This window comes from Mauremys mutica, chromosome 23, assembly GCF_020497125.1.
Source record: "Mauremys mutica isolate MM-2020 ecotype Southern chromosome 23, ASM2049712v1, whole genome shotgun sequence".
NCBI lineage: Eukaryota > Metazoa > Chordata > Testudines > Geoemydidae > Mauremys > Mauremys mutica.
This window is the reverse complement of record NC_059094.1, coordinates 19,979,258-19,996,935: the sequence shown is the minus strand read 5'-3', so window position 1 is coordinate 19,996,935 and position 17,678 is coordinate 19,979,258. Positions and strand designations below refer to the sequence as shown.

The following is a 17,678-nucleotide window of genomic DNA, read 5'->3' as shown; positions in this document are numbered from 1 at the left end:
ACGGACGCCATGAGCCGAGCAGCCGCCCTAGCAAGGCTGAGCCCCGCCGCCCGGCAGGAGAGCTCCCGGCGGGCTGTGCGCGCTTGCCCCGGAAGCGGAAGTGAACGTAGGCGGCGTCGCTCTTCCCGTTTGCGTGTGACCGGAGGCCTTGCGCAGCCGCTGCTTGTCCGCCTGCCGGGGGCTTGCGGCCGCAGCTCGGCTCCTAGGCCCCGGCCGCAGCCATGGAGGAGGCCGAGACCGAGCGGCGGCGGCGGAAGCGGCGGCAGGAGCATCAGGAAGTGGCGGAGAAGCGGAGCCCCCGGCGCGCCCGCTCCGCCCGGGGCAGCCAGTCCCCCCCTGCCGAGCAGGAGCAGGGCCTGGCCCGGCCGGGCCGCAGCAGGTACCGGCCGCCAGCGCTTACCCCGCTGCTCCTAGTGGGGAGACCCCGCTGCTCCTCTCGGGCGGGCCCTGGGGCTCCGCTGGGCGCCTTGTGCTGGGGGGACCCCGTGCCCCCTGGGGAGAGCCCACCAATCCCCCCACTTCCTCCTGTAAGGCCAATTCATCTCCCCCACCCCCAAATACACACAGTGGGGAGACCCTCCCACCCTTCACCACCATCCCATCCTCCCACGACACAATACAGTGCAGTGGTAGCTGTAGGTTAAGGTTAAATTATCATGTGCATTTTGCACAGACTCTTTTCCTTTTCTTTTTTTCTTGGGGACTGTGGACCCAACAAATCATTTTTTTAATATTTAAAGGTCACCAGCAAAAAGAAAGAACAAGTCCTCTGCTAAAAGAAGCAAGTCTCGAAGTAAAAGAAGTAGAAGCCCTCATCATATTGTAGTCAAAGTAAAGCAGGTAATTTACTGTATATTAAACACTAACGCCCCAGTCTTGAAAATTACTCCATGGGACTAACCTCCTCCTTGAAGGCAGTGAGGGGTCATTGAAACCACAGTTGTCTATCTGCATGGAGTAAATGTGGGAACCGGGTCTAAATGGGCTTATGTGACTAATTTATCTTGATTACCCCAATATTTTTTCAGTTATTGTAATTTGTACATTTAGGAACATATATAACTACTGCTGATTTTGCTGTAAATGGTTGAGTATCCACAGGAATTAGCTGTTATTGATTTAGTAAGAGTGTCAGGACTTTGTCATGGTACACCTTACCCTGCAAGCTGTTCCATTTGCACAGAGTGCTGTTGATTAGTGTTGTCACACCCAGGCACAGGATTCTGATCACATGGAGTAGTATGCTGGCTTGGGGCCTTGGTGACAGCAGCAGGATTCATAGACTCATAGACTTTAAGGCCAAAAGGGACCATCATGATTATTTAGTCTGATCTCCTGATATTATAGGCTCCAGAACCTCACCCATCCACTCCTATACTAGACCTATAACCTCTGCTTGAATTACTGCAAAAACTGAAAATGTGGAACGCTGTGCTTCACTTAAATAACTCCTTTCCCTCCTTGGTATCTATCCCTTTGATGTATTTATAGAGAGCAATCATATTTCCCCTCAGCCTTTGTTTTGTCAGGCTAAACAAGCCAAGCTCCTTGAGTCTCCTGGCATAAGGTAGGTTTTTTATTCCTCTGATCGTTCTAGTAGCCCTTCTCTGAACCTGTTCCAATTTAAATTCATCTTTGTTAGACATGGGAGACCAGAACTGCACATAGTATTCCAGATGAGGTTTCACCAGTGCATGAATAATGGTAATAACACTTCCCTATCTCTACAGGAAATACCTCACCTGATGCTCATAGTCATCCTGTGATCAACCAATTCACCTAGGTCTTTCTCCTCCTCTGTCAAATCCAGCTGATATGTCCCCAGCTTATAGCAAAACTTCTTGGTAGTCCCTAAGTGCACTCTGCATTATTTAAATTTCAACCCAGTTCTATTACTCCGGTTTTCAAGGTAATCGAGATCTTCTCATATGATATTCCAGTCCTCCTCAGAATTGGCAGTACTGCCCAACTTTCATTAGCACACTCGCACTTTTTGTGCCAAGGTTATTAATAAAAATGTTAAATAAGCTTGGTCCCAACACTGATCCCTGAGGAACTCCTTTCAATTCTCATATTAATCCCTATCTTCTCCAATGTAAGTAATAATTTGCCATGTGGAACTATATCAAATGCATTAGTGAAATCCAGGTAGGTAAGAACTACTGGATTTCCTTTGTCTAAAAACCATTATCTTCTCAAAGAAATAGATCAGGCTGGTCTCGCACAATCTGCCTCTTGTAAAACCATGTTGTATTTTATCCCAGTTACTGTTTAGTTCTATGCCATTAACTACTTTCTCTTTCAAAATTTGTTCCAAGACCTTGTATACAAGTAAGGTCAAAATAACAGGTCTGTAGTTTCCCGGATCACTTTCTTTTTTGCCTTTCTTAAAAATGGTACTATATTAACAATTTTCCAGTCATAGCCTATGCCCCTTTTTAGGGATTCATTACAAATCCTTGCTATTAGCCTTGCAGTTTCATGTGCCAGTTCCTTTAATATTATTGGATGAAGATTACCCTGGCCTCCCAGAGTGGTCCCATTAAACTGTTTGAGTTTGACTTCCATCTTGGATGTGGTAATTTGTACTTCCATGTCTTCATTTCATTAGCCATCCTGTCTCTTCCACACAGTAGGATGATGTCAAATATGCTTGTTTCTCTAAAAGAGTTGCCTGCCTGAACGTTCTGTTACTTCTGCCTCTTGCTGACTAAGGCTATATCTACATTAGAAGCTGTACAGCGCACAGCTGTACCAATGCAACCACTGTAAGATCTCTCATTAGATGTCTTCAAGTCCCCAGGGCCTGATGAAATGCATCCTAGAATACTTGAGGAGCTGACTGGGGAGATATCTGAGCCATTAGTGATTATCTTTGAGAAGTCATGGAAGATGGGAGAGATTCCAGAAGACTGGAAAAGAGCAAATATAGTGCCCATCTATAAAAAGGGAGATAAGGACAACCCAGGGAATTATAGACTAGTCAGCTTAACTTCTGCACCTGGAAAGATAATGGAGCAAATAATTAAGCAATCAATTTGCAAACATCTAGAAGATGATAAGGTGATAAGTAATAGCATGGATTTGTCAAAATCAAATCATGTCAAACCAACCTGGTAGCTTTCTTTGACAGGGTAACAAGCCTTGTGGAAAGGGAAGCGGTAGACGTGGTACGTCTTGATTTTAGTAAAGCTTTTGATACTGTCCCACATGGCCTTCTCATAAACAAACTAGGGAAATGCAACCTAAATGGAGCTACTATAAGGTGGGTGGAAAACCGTTACCAGAGAGTAATTATCAGTGGTTCACAGTCATGCTGGAAGAGCATAACGAGTGGGGTCCCGCAGGGATCAGTTCTGGGTCCAGTTCTGTTCAATATCTTCATCAGTTATTTAAATAATGGCATACAGAGTACGCTTATAAAGTTTGCGGCGATACCAAGCTTGGGAGGACAGGGGGGTTTGCAAGTGCTTTGGAGGATAGGATTAAAATTCAAAATGATCTGGACAAACTGGAGAAATGGTCTGAAGTAGGATGAAATTCAATAAGGATAAATGCAAAGTACTCCATTTAGGAAGGAAGAATTCATTGCACACATACAAAATGGGAAATGACTGCTTAGGAAGGAGTACTGCGGAAAGGGATCCAGGGGTCATAGTGGACCACAAGCTAAATATGAGTCAACAGTGTGATGCTGTTGCAAAAAAAGTGAACATCGTTCTGGGAAGTATTAGCAGGAGTGTTGTAAGCAAGACATGAGAAGTAATTTTTCCGCTCTGATTAGGCCTCAACTGGAGTAATGTGTCCAGTTCTGGGTGTCACATTTCAGGAAGGATGTGGACAAATTGGAGAGAGTCCAGAGAAGAGCGACAAAAATGATTAAAGGTCTAGAAAACATGACCTGTGAGGGAAGATTGAAAAAAAAAATGGATTTGTTTAGTCTGGAAAAGAGAAGACTGAGAGGCAACATGATAACAATTTTCAAGTATGTACAAGGTTGTTACAAGGAGGAGGAAGAAAAATTGTTTTTCTTAACCTATGGGGATAGGATAAGAAGCAACGGGTTTAAACTGCAGCAAGGGAGGTTTAGGTTGGACATTAGGAAAAACTTCCTAACTGTCAGGGTGGTTAAGCACTAGAATAAATTGCCTAGGGAGATTGTAGAATTGAGGATTTTTAAGAGCAGGTTAGGCAAATACCTGTCAGGGATGGTCTAGATAATACCTAGTCCTGCCATGAGTGCAGGAGACTGGACTAGATGACCTCTCGTTCTGTGATTCTGTGTAGTCAGCAGCTTTATGAGGACGGAAGAGAACTCTCCTGTCAACATAATTAAACCACCCCTAATGAGCGATGGTAGCTTTGTCAGCAGGAGAAGCTCTCCAACTGCCACTTATGCCAGCAAAACTTACGTTGCTCAAGGGGATGGTTTTTTTTTTCCACACCCCTGAGCGACATAAGTTTTGCTGATGTAAGTTGTAGTGTAGACAGGGCCTAAATCATTAACATAAAAATTACTTAGTTATAGTCAGGGATTATTTTTCCAATTTTAATATTGAAGAGCACTATACAAAAGAGTTACTCATATATGTGGTTCATGGTACCCTTCTTGGGGAAACTGAGAACCAAGATATGTGATGTTGGTAAGTGAGAGAAACCATGAGAGGACTTTCTTACAGAGAGGGTTGCATAATGGAATGACTAGAAAACTGTGGCTGAGTTCAGGCAGGGAATAAGCAGGCAAAGCAGAAGAATTCTGAGGGAAGAAAGATTTAGGGTTTATGCAAGTGTCAATAGTACCGAAACATGCAGAAAACTGAATAGACAAAATATTAGGAAAATTTATTCTACACATTGGTCTGTGAAATGTCAGCAGTGGAGCAGTCGTTTGGAAACTTGGTTTAAGTGGTATTTTTCCATGTGTGGAAGTAACCAAACTGTTAGAGCATAGAAAATATCAAATATTTTAATTTAATTTTTAGATTGTAAACCTTCCAGGCCAAGGATTATCTTCCGTCTGTACAGGACCCAGCATAATCCTCAGTGGGGCATTTGGGGTGCTACCATAATATAAATGTATTTGGCTTCTTAGCTTAACTAGTAAATTACAGGTAACTCAAGAACCTCTACTTTTTAGAATAAAGTAACTGAAAACTGATTCTGCTTATATTTATCTTACAAAACATGAGTTCATGGTCACATATTCCCTGAACAGTCAGTCATCTCATCAACCCCTAATTCAGTGCAGGGAATGCAGGTCTGCGTTCTCTTCTGGAGCTAATTTTATTTACTGTAACTCAGAGACCTAAACATGGGTCTTAGCAGGTGAATGAGGAAGTCATTTTCATCCACTTTTTAAAAACCTGTATACTTGATGATTGAGTTTTGTTCTGTAGTCTCGTATTAAATTCAAATTTTAAAGACCAAATAAAATTCCCTGTGTTTTTTATCTTTAATTCTAAATAGATCACTGTAAGGTTTTCTTTGTTACAGGAGCGAGATGACCATTCCCGGAGAGGACATGAGGAACGACAGCACAGAGATCAATCAGAGCAAGAACACAGACGAGATAGAAATGGTGACAGAGACAGACACAGAGATCATTCAAAGAGAAGGAAAAATCCCAATGCAAGGCCAGGAGGTCGAGGGTATGAAAGAGAGAGGGATGCCCAAAATCTCCGTGAGCAGCAAATGGAGAGGGAATTTTATAACGAGAGAAGACGTGAGCATCGCCAGAAGAATGAAGCAAGCAGTGGTGATGAGACTCTGGACCTTGGTAAACCTGATGGTGAAAATAAAGACAAAGATCCATCAAATAAGGAGAAACCAAGTTTTGAACTGTCTGGTGCACTCCTAGAGGATTCAAACACCTTCCGAGGTGTTGTGATTAAATATAGCGAGCCCCCGGAAGCTCGGATTCCAAAGAAACGATGGCGTCTCTACCCTTTTAAGAATGATGAGGTTCTCCCAGTCATGTACATTCACAGACAGAGTGCTTACCTGCTGGGCAGGCACCGAAGAATCGCAGATATTCCTATTGACCACCCCTCTTGCTCCAAACAGCATGCTGTGTTTCAGTATCGGTAAGTGTTACTCACTGTGCCTGCCTAGGAAACTGGATTGTAGTGGAGGCTAGAAGTGAATAGTATGTTGGGTATTCAAAACCCTCTGAAAATTAGTAAATCTATAAATTTATCTTCCATTTCAGAATTAGCCAGTTTTTATGTACAACAGCTGTGTATCCTTTTAGCGGTAATCAAAATTACCTTTGATTCCTCACATCTAAACATAAGCAGCCTTTAAGTAAGGCAAAGAGTACAGCAGTATTCGCAATAGAATTAGACATCCATTGGAACCGGGGTAACACTTGCAGTCATGTTTGATAGGTTAAAGGTTAAAAGGAACGTTGCCAGATTGGCCCAACACAATATGGAGTGCTGGGTTTCCTTGGAAGCAGCAGGGATTGCCCACCACTGGAGGCAGAGGAGATGTTTGTTGACAGAATTAATTATCTCTTCTGGTTTAACAATTTGTATATTACTAATCTTGATCTTTTTAATGTTTAAAACATGGCATAGGCTTTCATTTATCTTCAGCTCACGGTGAGAAATTTTTAGGCAGGCTGCGTGCCTCACATTTTTTTCAGAGACTTAACTTTCTGTATTTAATGAGATTTTTTGGAAATTGTGGTATTAGCTATCTTGAGGTTATTCTGAAAGATCCATCTCCGTTTTTATTAACAGCATGAAGTGGCTGTTTATACTTTTCATTATGGTTTAAAGGTTGTTTCTGTTTTTGCCAGGCTTGTGGAGTACACCCGTGCCGATGGTACAGTTGGCCGCAGAGTCAAGCCTTACATCATTGACCTTGGCTCTGGCAATGGTACTTTCCTAAATAACCAACGGATTGAACCTCAACGTTACTACGAATTGAAAGAAAAGGATGTGCTGAAGTTTGGATTTAGCAGCAGGGAGTATGTCCTTCTCCACGAATCTTCAGATACATCTGAGGTGGACAGGAAACCAGATGAGGAGGAGGAAGAGGAGGAGGAAGAGTCAGACAGTTAACAGATCAGAAAGAGACTTCAAAGATCTTCTTTCAATAGAACTTGAATCTGGATATGAACGTTGGAGCATCATAGCACTGATGCCTCTTATTGCCTTAAAGTCTTTCCTCTGTTGCTGATCAGCTCTCGGTGTAGTTTATTTTGGGAAACTCCTGACTTACTCATCTCCTTTGTAGTTTTGAAACTCATCAGGAAATACAGCCTTTGCTTTAAGAGGATTCTCCCTAATAAAAAGAAGAAAAAAAATAGAAGGCACCTGAAAGTGAGAGTTCCAGTAATGGAGCTCTTCATAAGACGTAAAAATAAATATGTAAGGTTGTACTTAAAGGATATGGAACAAAATAGGCATTTTTAAAAAGAACATGGTTTTGCAAACTGTTTTGTTGACAATCCTTTGAAATTGCTCCTTTATTCTTAACTAGAATCTTAGTTACAGTGAACATGATCTGATGTTTTGTAGTGTCCAATTATTTGATGTGATTTGCTGAATTGTACACCCAAAGCAAACCACTCACTAAGTGGAGGAATTGACTAGGTTTGTTTCATTGAAAAGGAAGATATGCTGCAAATCTTCTCTTTATATTAATATGATTTGGGTAGCCAGTTTGCATTGAAATGATTTTTCAGGGAAGGACATTTCACCGGAATACCTTGTAATTTATAGGCAGTGTAGCTTGAAATGAAAGAAAATGCTTAATGGGACCTTAAGTTATGATAGTGTGGCTTGCTGTCGAAGGCTGTGTGCACTCAGTATGTTGTAAATGTTTGCAGACATTGCCTCTGGATACTGATTTTTGTCCAAATTTGAAACTAGTTTTTTTTGTTATTTTGACACCACTCTGCCCCATGAATCATTTCACATAATTTCTGCATTTAATTATATGTTACCATCAAAAAGAAAAATATCCAATGTTTTAACCATAATTTGCACTATTATTATTTTTTAAGTTTAGCTTATGGAAAATATTATACTGTCATGTCTGAAATACTTTTTTCGCCTGCATGTAACAGAAAACAGTCAATACTTTATAATTGTGAAAAATTTGTTTCAGAGAAACATTTTCAAAACATGGAACTATTTAGATTTGCATATATTCAAACATCTTCCTCCTGAGTTTTACCTTGACACAAGAAATGTAACTTATTTCACTTTGATTACTAATTTTCCCTTGCATTTGTGATTTATGGGCACATACTGTCTTCATGTGTTATGTATATACTTCTTGTGTGTATATACATAAGTTGTATAATATATACACACACACACAACTAAAGTTTATTGTGTAAATAATGGGTATAAAAGCGGGTTTTCAAACAGTAGGCATAAGAAGAATGTGCTTTGGATAGCAGACTGTCGTTTATATGTACTCTGGGGTTTTTAAATAAAGAATTTATAAATTTAGCCCTAGCTGCCTTTAGTTGTAACATTTTTCTAGTGTCCAACTTGGTTTTGCTTTATATTCTCTGAAATAGATACTATATATATTTTTAATAAAAACCCACAAATACAAAAAGATAGGGTGGGGGAAATTCTAATATTAAGAGTATAAATTGTTTAGAATGCTGTAATACATTCAGCAAGGAAAGGCTAGATAGGTGAAACAGAGATAATTCTAGAATTGTATTACAGTTTGGTAATTCATTACTTTTTATTTTTTGTTAATACTATAGTACTACTTTATTTCATCATAAAAAGCAGGAGTACCAGTCAGGATGAAATCTCTCATCTTTACAAATGGCATTAATGTGGTTTCATGGCTCAGTGGCAGATCTGCATGTGTACACTTGAAGATTATGTTGTGTGTTTGCTTTAAAATCAGAGTGATCAGATGTAATTCAAACCAGCGCTGAGTATACTTCTCACAGAGCTGAGCAGTCTTTCACTTCTACCAGCAGCACCCCAGCCATCCTAGTTTTTGGTGTCTGTGTGCCACCTGTGCTGTTGCATGTTTATTTTGTAATCTGCATGTACACCCATCAGGAACTGAGGTCACCAAAGACTCCAGCTAGGTGATTTTATGTTCTTCTCTGGCAGATCCTATCTGTACACTCTTAAAAATGCAGTGAGTTTGTTTTGAAAGTGAGAGTGGGGTGCATATGGCTCAAACCAGAGCTGTGTGCACATCTGCTATTGCTGGGCAATGCCTGAAACCCTTGCGTGGCTGCATGATATCTAACCAAGTTTAGTGTCCGTGATTTCCACTTGTGTTGTATCTTCTGGAATTTGAACATATATCCATTAAGGAGTGCTGAGATCACCAAACGTATTAGATATATGACCTGACAGGTTTGACCAATACTAAATCAGAAAGATGGGCTAGTTTGCCCTAAATCTTTACTTTTTTCAGAAAATGTCACCAGCACATTTTGGATTATTTTTAAAATTAAAATGTTGGCTGAAACTAGCTCAACAAGTTTAACCTAGTTAGACAAAACAGAATATATAAAGCCTAATAAAGTGCAGTACTTATTTCTTTTTAATAAATGCAACACTGGCCCATTAGAATGGATCTTCCTTCCACAAAGAGAAGAGACAGAGCTCAGATACTCATAGCTGTGATGTAAAGGTGAGATGAAAAATATGAGATCACTTTTTTCAGATTTGTTCACTATTTATACACTTCCTGAATGTTGCTGATTTGTGACCCTATCAGCTCCATCTAAGAAGTGGCATCGATTTGCTTCTGGCTGAAGTCCTGTCCAGTCATGGGTCGGGAAGTATGATGAAATGTCTAGTGACATTCCTAAATACTGTACGATGTGATAATTTGTGAATTACCCTTTTCAGACTTGATTACCCTGTGTACAATAGCACAAAACTATTTTGATTTTGCTGTACTGCATCAGTTGGTGTTTTTTTATGCTAGACCAAACAGGTTTCTTGTGGTGGAATCTAACAACTGTAGTACATCAACACTGAGTGGTGGTGTGAAAACCAACTCTTTCTAAATGCAACATCCAAATTTACGTGCAAGTGATTTCTTGCCTTTTTTAGTGTAAAATCTGATGACTCCTTGTATCAGGCCATGAAAACACTTAGGATGCCTACAGATATGCATGTATGTAAAGTTAGGACTATTAAGCAACTGATGTGCTTAAGTGTTTGCAGGTTTGGGCCCATAAATTGACTTGCTTGGACAATATTAGAATTTTACTCAGTATTTCTTTCCATCACTCTGTCCTGCTTTTCCTGGGAACCAGCTTGCCCCAATGTGGGCACGTGCCAGCCCAGTGACTACCAATGTAATGTTTTACTGTTGGTGATTGAAGTATTGGTTCAAATCTGTTTTTAATTTTCCTTAAATTATTTAAAAGCCTGCATCTTTTAAAAATACCTTAAGGCAGTTCAAGCTAGCTGCCATTTGCTAAGCATCACAGAGGTTTACATTTTGTGACATCTTTCCATTTGGAATGGGGTTTTACCTTTGGAAAACCTTTGTTTTACTACAGTATGTGGAAATATACCAGTTGCATCTTTCTTGAATGGTTGTGTCTACACTTCGTTATAAATGGCACAGTATTTAGCATACAGTATGTTCAAAAGTATGTTACGTTTGTATCAAGTCAAATGTATAAAATCCATTTTAAATTAAAATTCTAGAATGTCATCAGACCCTGCTTTAAATGGTATGGTGAATGTGTTTTTTAACAAAGGTGCCAGTGCACGGATATTACTGTACTTATTAATACTGCAGTAGCACAGGGGAAGGGAACACATATCAATATACAGTTTTTCCATTTCTTATATTAAAGCCTTTCTTCATATACCCTTTAATCTAGCCATCATTATTTGGCTGACTTCTTTGTGTTCTGGGAGAGGTGAGTCTTGAGAAGGATGTGGAGCAGGAAGAGAGTAGTTGCTTCCCAGATCAATGGCCGGGGGGAGGGGTGCTGAGGAAGCTGGGATCAGCTGGGCAGCTGTAGAGGTTACAAAGAACAAATGAGAGACATGCTGTTAATTACTGGACCCATTGGATATCTGACTACTGCTGAGAGAGAAACTTTAATAACCCTGATCCATGTTACATGATGAGCTATGAAATAAGTCATTGCCATAGGCCTGTCTACACTGACAGTTGTACTCATGTAACTATGTTGGGTGGGGGGTTGATTTTTTTTTTAAGATTTATTTTTAACTGATACTGATGAAGTGGGTATTCACCCACGAAAGCTTATGCTCCAATATGTCTGTTAGTCTATAAGGTGCCACAGGACTCTGTCGCTTTTTACAGATCCAGACTAACATGGCTACCCCTCTGATACTTGGTACAAACTGTGGATGCAGTTACACCAGTATAGCTTATTCCCTGTCCTATACAGGACTAGCTATATGGGGCTAGCACAGCTTTCCAGTCACCTAACTGCATCCACACTAGAGGCGTGTACTGCTTTAATTATACCAATATAGCTAGAGCAGTACAACTTTCCAGTGCAGACAGGGCCTTACTGGCACTCCTGTGTGTCACATGCTTATTAGTTGGTGTCAGTAACTTGAATCTTCAGCAAAAGTGGAGCAAATGAAGCCACTTGTTGGATGTAGCTTTAGTATTTCTAAATCTTCTGGAAAGTAAGTGGTAATGCACAGAAATCAGAGAGGGAAGAGCACACTGCTGTGGGATGGTCTACACTCTGGGGGGGTGTCAATCTAAGATACGCAACTTCAGCTACGTGAAGTATCTTAGGGCTTGTCTACACTACAGGACTATTTCGAATCTACTTAAGTCGAATTTGTGGATTCGACCTTATGAAGTCGAATTTGTGTATCCATACTAAATACACAAATTCGAACTTCTGAGTCCACATTCACGGGGCCAGCTTCGACTTTGGAAGCGGTGCACTGTGGGAAGCTATCCCACAGTTCCCGCACTCCCCGCTGCCCATTGGAATTGTGGGATTTCCCCCCAATGCATGCTGGGGGAAAAAATGTGTCGTCATTGAACCGTCAATCCCGCCCTCCCTGTCTTCCTTGAAAGCGCCGGCGGGAAATCTGTTCGCGCCCTTGTCTGGTCGGTTACAGCGCGGACGCCACAGCACTGCGAGCATGGAGCCCGCTGCGATCATCGCTGCACTTATGGCCGTTGTCAACTCCTCGCACGTTATCGTCCACCTCTTCCACAGTCAGATGCTGAGAAACCGGGCGAGGAGGCTCCGGCAGCACGGTGAGGAGAGTGGCGCAGACCTCTCAGAAAGCAGGGTACGCCGGGCAGTGGAGATCATGGTGGCAATGGGTCAAGTTCATGGTGTGGAACGGCGATTCTGGGCCCGGGAAACAAGCACAGACTGGTGGGACCGCATAGTGCTGCAGGTCTGGGATGACACAGAGTGGCTGCGAAACTTCAGGATGCGTAAGGGCACTTTCCTTGAACTGTGTGACTTGCTGTCCCCTGCCCTGAAGCGCCAGGACACAAGGATGCGAGCAGCCCTGAGTGTGCAGAAGCGAGTGGCCATAGCCCTCTGGAAACTTGCCACGCCAGACAGCTACCGGTCAGTAGCGAACCACTTTGGCGTGGGCAAATCTACCGTGGGGATTGCTGTCATTCAAGTAGCCCACGCAATCGTTGAGCAACTGTTCTCAAAGGTAGTGACTCTCGGAAATGTCCAGGTCATCATAGATGGCTTCGCCGCGATGGGATTCCCAAACTGCGGTGGGGCTATAGATGGGACTCACATCCCTATCCTGGCACCAGCCCACCAGGCCAGCGAGTACATTAACCGAAAGGGCTACTTTTCAATGGTGCTGCAAGCTGTGGTGGACCATAGGGGACGTTTTACCAACATCAACGTCGGGTGGGCGGGCAAGGTTCATGACGCGCGTGTGTTCAGGAACTCTGGTCTGTTTAGACGCCTCCAGGCAGGCACTTTCTTCCCGGACCACAAAATAACGGTTGGGGATGTGCAGATGCCTACAGTGATCCTCGGGGACCCGGCCTACCCGCTAATGCCCTGGCTCATGAAGCCCTATACAGGCGCCTTGGACAGAGACAAGGAACTCTTCAACTACCGGCTGAGCAAGTGCAGAATGGTGGTGGAGTGTGCTTTCGGACGTCTCAAGGGGAGATGGCGGACCTTACTGACTCGCTCGGACATCAGCGAAAAGAATATCCCCGTAGTGATTGCTGCTTGCTGTGTGCTCCACAATCTCTGTGAGAGCAAGGGCGAGACCTTTTTGGCCGCTTGGGAGGTTGAGGCAAATCGCCTGGCTGCTGTTTACGATCAGCCAGACACCCGTGCTGAGAGAATATCCCAGCGGGAAGCGATATGCATCAGGGAGGCTTTGAAAGCGAGTTTCCTCGCAGAGCAGGGTAACCTGTGACTGTCCACTTGATTTTAAGAGAGCCTGATCATAAACCAAGTTTCCCCCAGTTCCGAAGGACGTTTTAAAACTAAGGACATGTTTTAGTAATTAATAATAAATCTTTCGTTGACTTTGCATTTCTCTTTCTTCGTTGAAACATGGAAGCACTCTGTGCTGGTTAAGGTGTGCACTGATGGGTGGGTTTGCAGGAAGGGGCGAGGGGTGCCGTCTTTGGATAGGGGTTAACATGACGGCTGTGGGTTTGGGCGTTGGAAGGGGTGAGGGGTGTGGGGGAAGGGTGAGTATCTGCCCCTGGATGAGGTCTCTTTTTGGGGCTCAGGGCACCGGGGAGGATCGTGACTACGGTCCAAGTGCATGTGAAGGGAAGCCTGCCTTTACATTCTGGGATGTCAGGCACCAGGACCCTGCACAAGCATACACATCAAGGAAAGACCCGGGGCAGCATACACCACACAGACTGTCCCTGGTGCCTAGTGACTGCAGTCTGTGTGTGCCCTGCAGTTGACCCTGCAGCCAAGTCTGTAGCATGGCACTGTGGGCTATGCAGTGAAATTACAACCCCCCCCCCCCCCCTACAGAACAACAGAAAGTCTTCTGACACCAGAAACATGACGGAAACAGTCAGTAACACAAAACCGCTTTTAATAATGTAGTACACAGTGGGGGGTTTAAACTTGGAGTTGGGACTGGTTGATGCTTTAAGGAAAGAGCTTGTACAAATTTACAGTGCGACAGTTGTCTCGAACATTATCGGTGTGCTGCGGTGCAGGGACAGTTCTCACGGCCCCTACCGCCCCTCCGTCTTGTCACTTTGGGTGAGGGGGGGACAGGACTTCTTGGCGTTGGAGGGCGGTTGCAGATGCACTGCAGGGGGGCTCTCTCCTCCTGACTGCGGTCTTGCAGAACATCTACAAGGCGCCGGAGCGTGTCCGTTTGCTCCCTCATTAGACCAAGCAGCGTTTGAGTCGCCTGCTGGTCTTCCTGCCGCCACCTATCCTCCCGTTCCATGTGTGTGCGATGCTGCTGACACAGGCTCTCCCTCGACTGTCTCTGCTCTGCCGCCTCCGCTCTGGAGCTGGCCATCAGTTCCTGGAACATGTCGTCCCTTGTCTTTTTCTTTCGGCGTCTAATCTGAGCCAGCCTCTGCGAGGGGGATGGCGGGGCAGTCCGGGAAGGACCCGAAGCTGTGTGATGCGAAAAAGTAGGTGATTTCCTTGAACAAATACATGTTTTCCAACAGTAAACACAGTCTAGTCAGTTTCAGTTAAGAAGACCAAACAGGGAACCAAGTCTCAGGAGATCTCGGAACTAGTCCGAGATTTCGGAATACGCTCTCATTGGCGGCGCGATTGCACTGGATAGTGCACAAGCGAGGAGAGACAGCTGCATCCCTCTTGCACAAAGTCCTGGTAAGCCTTACAGTACAGAGTGCTTATCAGTTACTGCTTAGCTGTGCTCTCCTGCTGGAGGCAATGTGCAAAGCAGAAAAGATGAGCGTTATGCGGCACCTCCCACCAGTGAACGGGAAAGACCCCTGTATGCGTTTCCTCTGTGGCCTGCAACACGTGGCTGTTAAGCGAGGGTCATTCTTATGCAAAGTAAAACTCTGTTAAGCGAGGGTCATTCTTATGCAAAGTAAAAGTCTACCATGCACAATAGTAACAGTACACTAATTCCACTAATTAGATGCAGCACTTCCACAACGACATCACCCTGAGGCGTGTCAGGCGCACACAGAGAGAGCGGATGCTAACAGAAGCCCTGCACAGACCAGGACCATACGCTGCCATGCTCGTCGAGGCGATGGTCCCCCTGTACCTGAGGATGGCCTGGCGCGGAAGAGTGTGCTTCAACGGAGCACCCAATAAAGCACCTCTCCCAAGAAACCTCTTGCTGAGGCTTTTCCAGCTGCTCTCTGAGAGCTTTTTTGAACTATCCCCAGAGGACTATTGCTCCATTGCTGTTTGTGTAGACCTGCTGTTTGTCTAGTTTCATATTTAAAAATTGTTATATAGTATTTCTATTTTTTATATATATCCCTGTTTCTTAAAAAAATAAATGTATCCCTGTTTGTAGCACTTACCGCCTGATCCTTCCCCTGATTCCGAGTCCGGGTTAACGGGCGGGGACGGTTGGTAGGGGATCTCTGTGAGGGTGATGAAGAGATCCTGGCTGTCAGGGAAAGCGGGAGTGGGTTCGATGTCGCCTGCGCCGTCCTCAACAGACCCTTCCTCATCTTCCCCATCGGCGAACAGGGAGGGGGAACTGTCCCGGTACACTATTCCGTCCTCGGAGTCCACCGTCACTGGTGGGGCACTGGTGGCAGACCCACCTAGAATGGCATGCAGTGCCTCGTAGAAGCGGCATGTCTGGGGCTGGGCTCCGGAGCGTCCGTTTGCCGCTCTGACTTTTTGATACCCTTGTCTTAGGTCCTTCACTTTCACGCGGCACTGCATCGCATCCCGGCTGTATCCTTTGTCTTTCATGGCTTTAGAGACCTTCTCGAAGGTCTTCGCGTTCCGCTTGTTGGAGCGCAGCTCCGAGAGCACAGACTCCTCGCCCCACACAGCGATCAGATCCTGGACTTCCCGGTCAGTCCATGCTGGGGACCTCTTTCTATTCTGGGATTGCCCGGACTCCTCTGCTGGAGAGCTCTGCATCGTTGCAGGTGCTGCGGAGCTCGCCCCGATGTGCAACCAGAACGTCAGATTCAAACCGCCCAGACAGGAAAATGAATTCAAATTTTCGCGGGTCATTTCCTGTGTGGCTGGCCAGAGAATCCAAGCTCGGAATGCTGTCCAGAGCGTCAACAGAGTGGTGAACTGTGGGATAGCTCCCGGAGCTGCTAAGTTCGATTAGCATCCACACCAAGCCTAATTCGAGCTAGCAAGTGCGAATTTAGCGTTACTCCACCTGCCGGGGTGGAGTACCAAATTCGAACTAAAGAGCCCTCTAGTTCGAATTAAATGGCTTCCTGGTGTGGACGGTTGAGCGGTTAGTTCGAATTAACGCTGATAAATTCGAATTAAAGTCCTAGTGTAGACCAGGGCTTAGTTCGACTTACCTGGCTGTCCTCACGGCGGGGAGTCGACTACTGTGGCTCCTCCGTCGACGCTGCTTACTCCTCCTGCCGAGGTGGAATATGGGCGTCAATTCACTGATTGATTTATCGCATCCAGATGAGACATGATAAATCGGTCTCCGATAGATTGATTCCTACCCGCCGATCCGGCGGGTAGTATAGACGTACCCTGTGTGTAGCAGGAGCAGAGCCATTGACAAGCTACAGTATGTTCCAAGGGGACAAGGAAGGACATTACAAACATCCAGACAAACTCATTCAAAAATCTCAATAAATTCTGACCTACCCAACAACGCCCCTTGGGAGGTTCGTTTTCTTTACAAGACATTTAACTGATTGTTTTGCTAGAGAAGCAAAACAAAGTAATGTGAGGTTTGCATAGTTAGTAACCAGGGCTAATTAAAGGCAAGCTTATTTGGAGAACAACTGATAAGATTACAGTAAGGTCACTGTAAGAGATTAACCTGACTCCAGAGAACAGCAAGTGTTGACTAGGCTAATGAAAACTGTTTCTGTTAGGAAAGTATTAAGTAGTGAAAATACAGAAGTGCCTCTAATTCAAAATGCATAGTAAGGGGTGGATGGGCGGTTGTGTGGAACTGAGTATGGGGTGGCAGGTTTTAGTGCTTCTCTGGGTATAGGCTGGATGAGGGTGCCAGGGGCTGGGGAGGGAATCCCTGGTGGGGGTGCCAGGTATTGGGTGGAGGGCTCTGGTGCAGGGGGGATGAGGGTGCCAGGGGCTGGGGAGTATCAGAGGGGTAGCCGTGCTAGTCTGGATCTGTAAAAGCAGCAAAGAATCCTGTGGCACCTTATAGACTAACAGACGTTTTGGAGCATGAGCTTTCGTGGGTGAATACCCACTTCGTCGGATGCAAGGGGCTGGAGAGGGCTCTGCATACAGGGTGGATGGGCGTGGGGGGCATGGCTGAGGTGGAAGGTGCTGGGTGGCTCTGGATGCAGGGTGAATGGGGTGCCATAGAGGGCTCAGTGCAGGGTGGATGGGGGTCCTGGGGGTGGGGAAACTCTGGATGGACATAAGTGGGGGTAGGGGCTCTGGTTGCAGGGTGAATAGGGATGTCATAGGGGACTCAGTGCAGGGTGGCTGGGGGAAGGCTCTGGGTGCTCAGTACGGGGTGGATGGAGATGAGGGGTGGGTCTCGGTACAGAGGGGTTCCAGAGGGGATCAGTGCAGTGTGGATGGGGGGTCTTGGGTT

General features: G+C 44.7%; 1 protein-coding gene and 1 long non-coding RNA gene across 2 annotated transcripts; one reads left to right on the top strand and one right to left on the bottom strand.

Moving 5' to 3' along the window:
- Nucleotides 1–117: 117 nt before the first annotated feature.
- Nucleotides 118–8,468, top strand: SNIP1 (Smad nuclear interacting protein 1). The gene is made up of 4 exons (XM_044997647.1): nt 118–379; nt 741–840; nt 5,494–6,083; nt 6,803–8,468. The coding sequence occupies exons 1-4, from the start codon at nt 222–224 to the stop codon at nt 7,065–7,067; spliced, it is 1,113 nt and encodes a 370-aa protein (XP_044853582.1). The 5' UTR covers nt 118–221; the 3' UTR covers nt 7,068–8,468.
- Nucleotides 8,469–8,616: 148 nt separating this feature from the next.
- On the bottom strand, nt 8,617–17,193 carry LOC123355309. The gene is made up of 3 exons (XR_006575050.1): nt 16,751–17,193; nt 16,447–16,633; nt 8,617–10,984 (listed from the first exon to the last, which is right to left on the bottom strand). It is a non-coding gene; the product is annotated as an uncharacterized LOC123355309 (long non-coding RNA).
- Between the last annotated feature and the right edge of the window lie 485 nt (nt 17,194–17,678).

Coding starts and splice junctions, on each gene's coding strand:
- SNIP1 (XM_044997647.1), top strand. CDS start 222: ATGGAGGAGGCCGAGACCGAGCGGCGGCGGCGGAAGCGGCGGCAGGAG. Junction 380..740: donor GCCCGGCCGGGCCGCAGCAG/GTACCGGCCGCC, acceptor TAATATTTAAAG/GTCACCAGCAAAAAGAAAGA. Junction 841..5,493: donor TTGTAGTCAAAGTAAAGCAG/GTAATTTACTGT, acceptor TCTTTGTTACAG/GAGCGAGATGACCATTCCCG.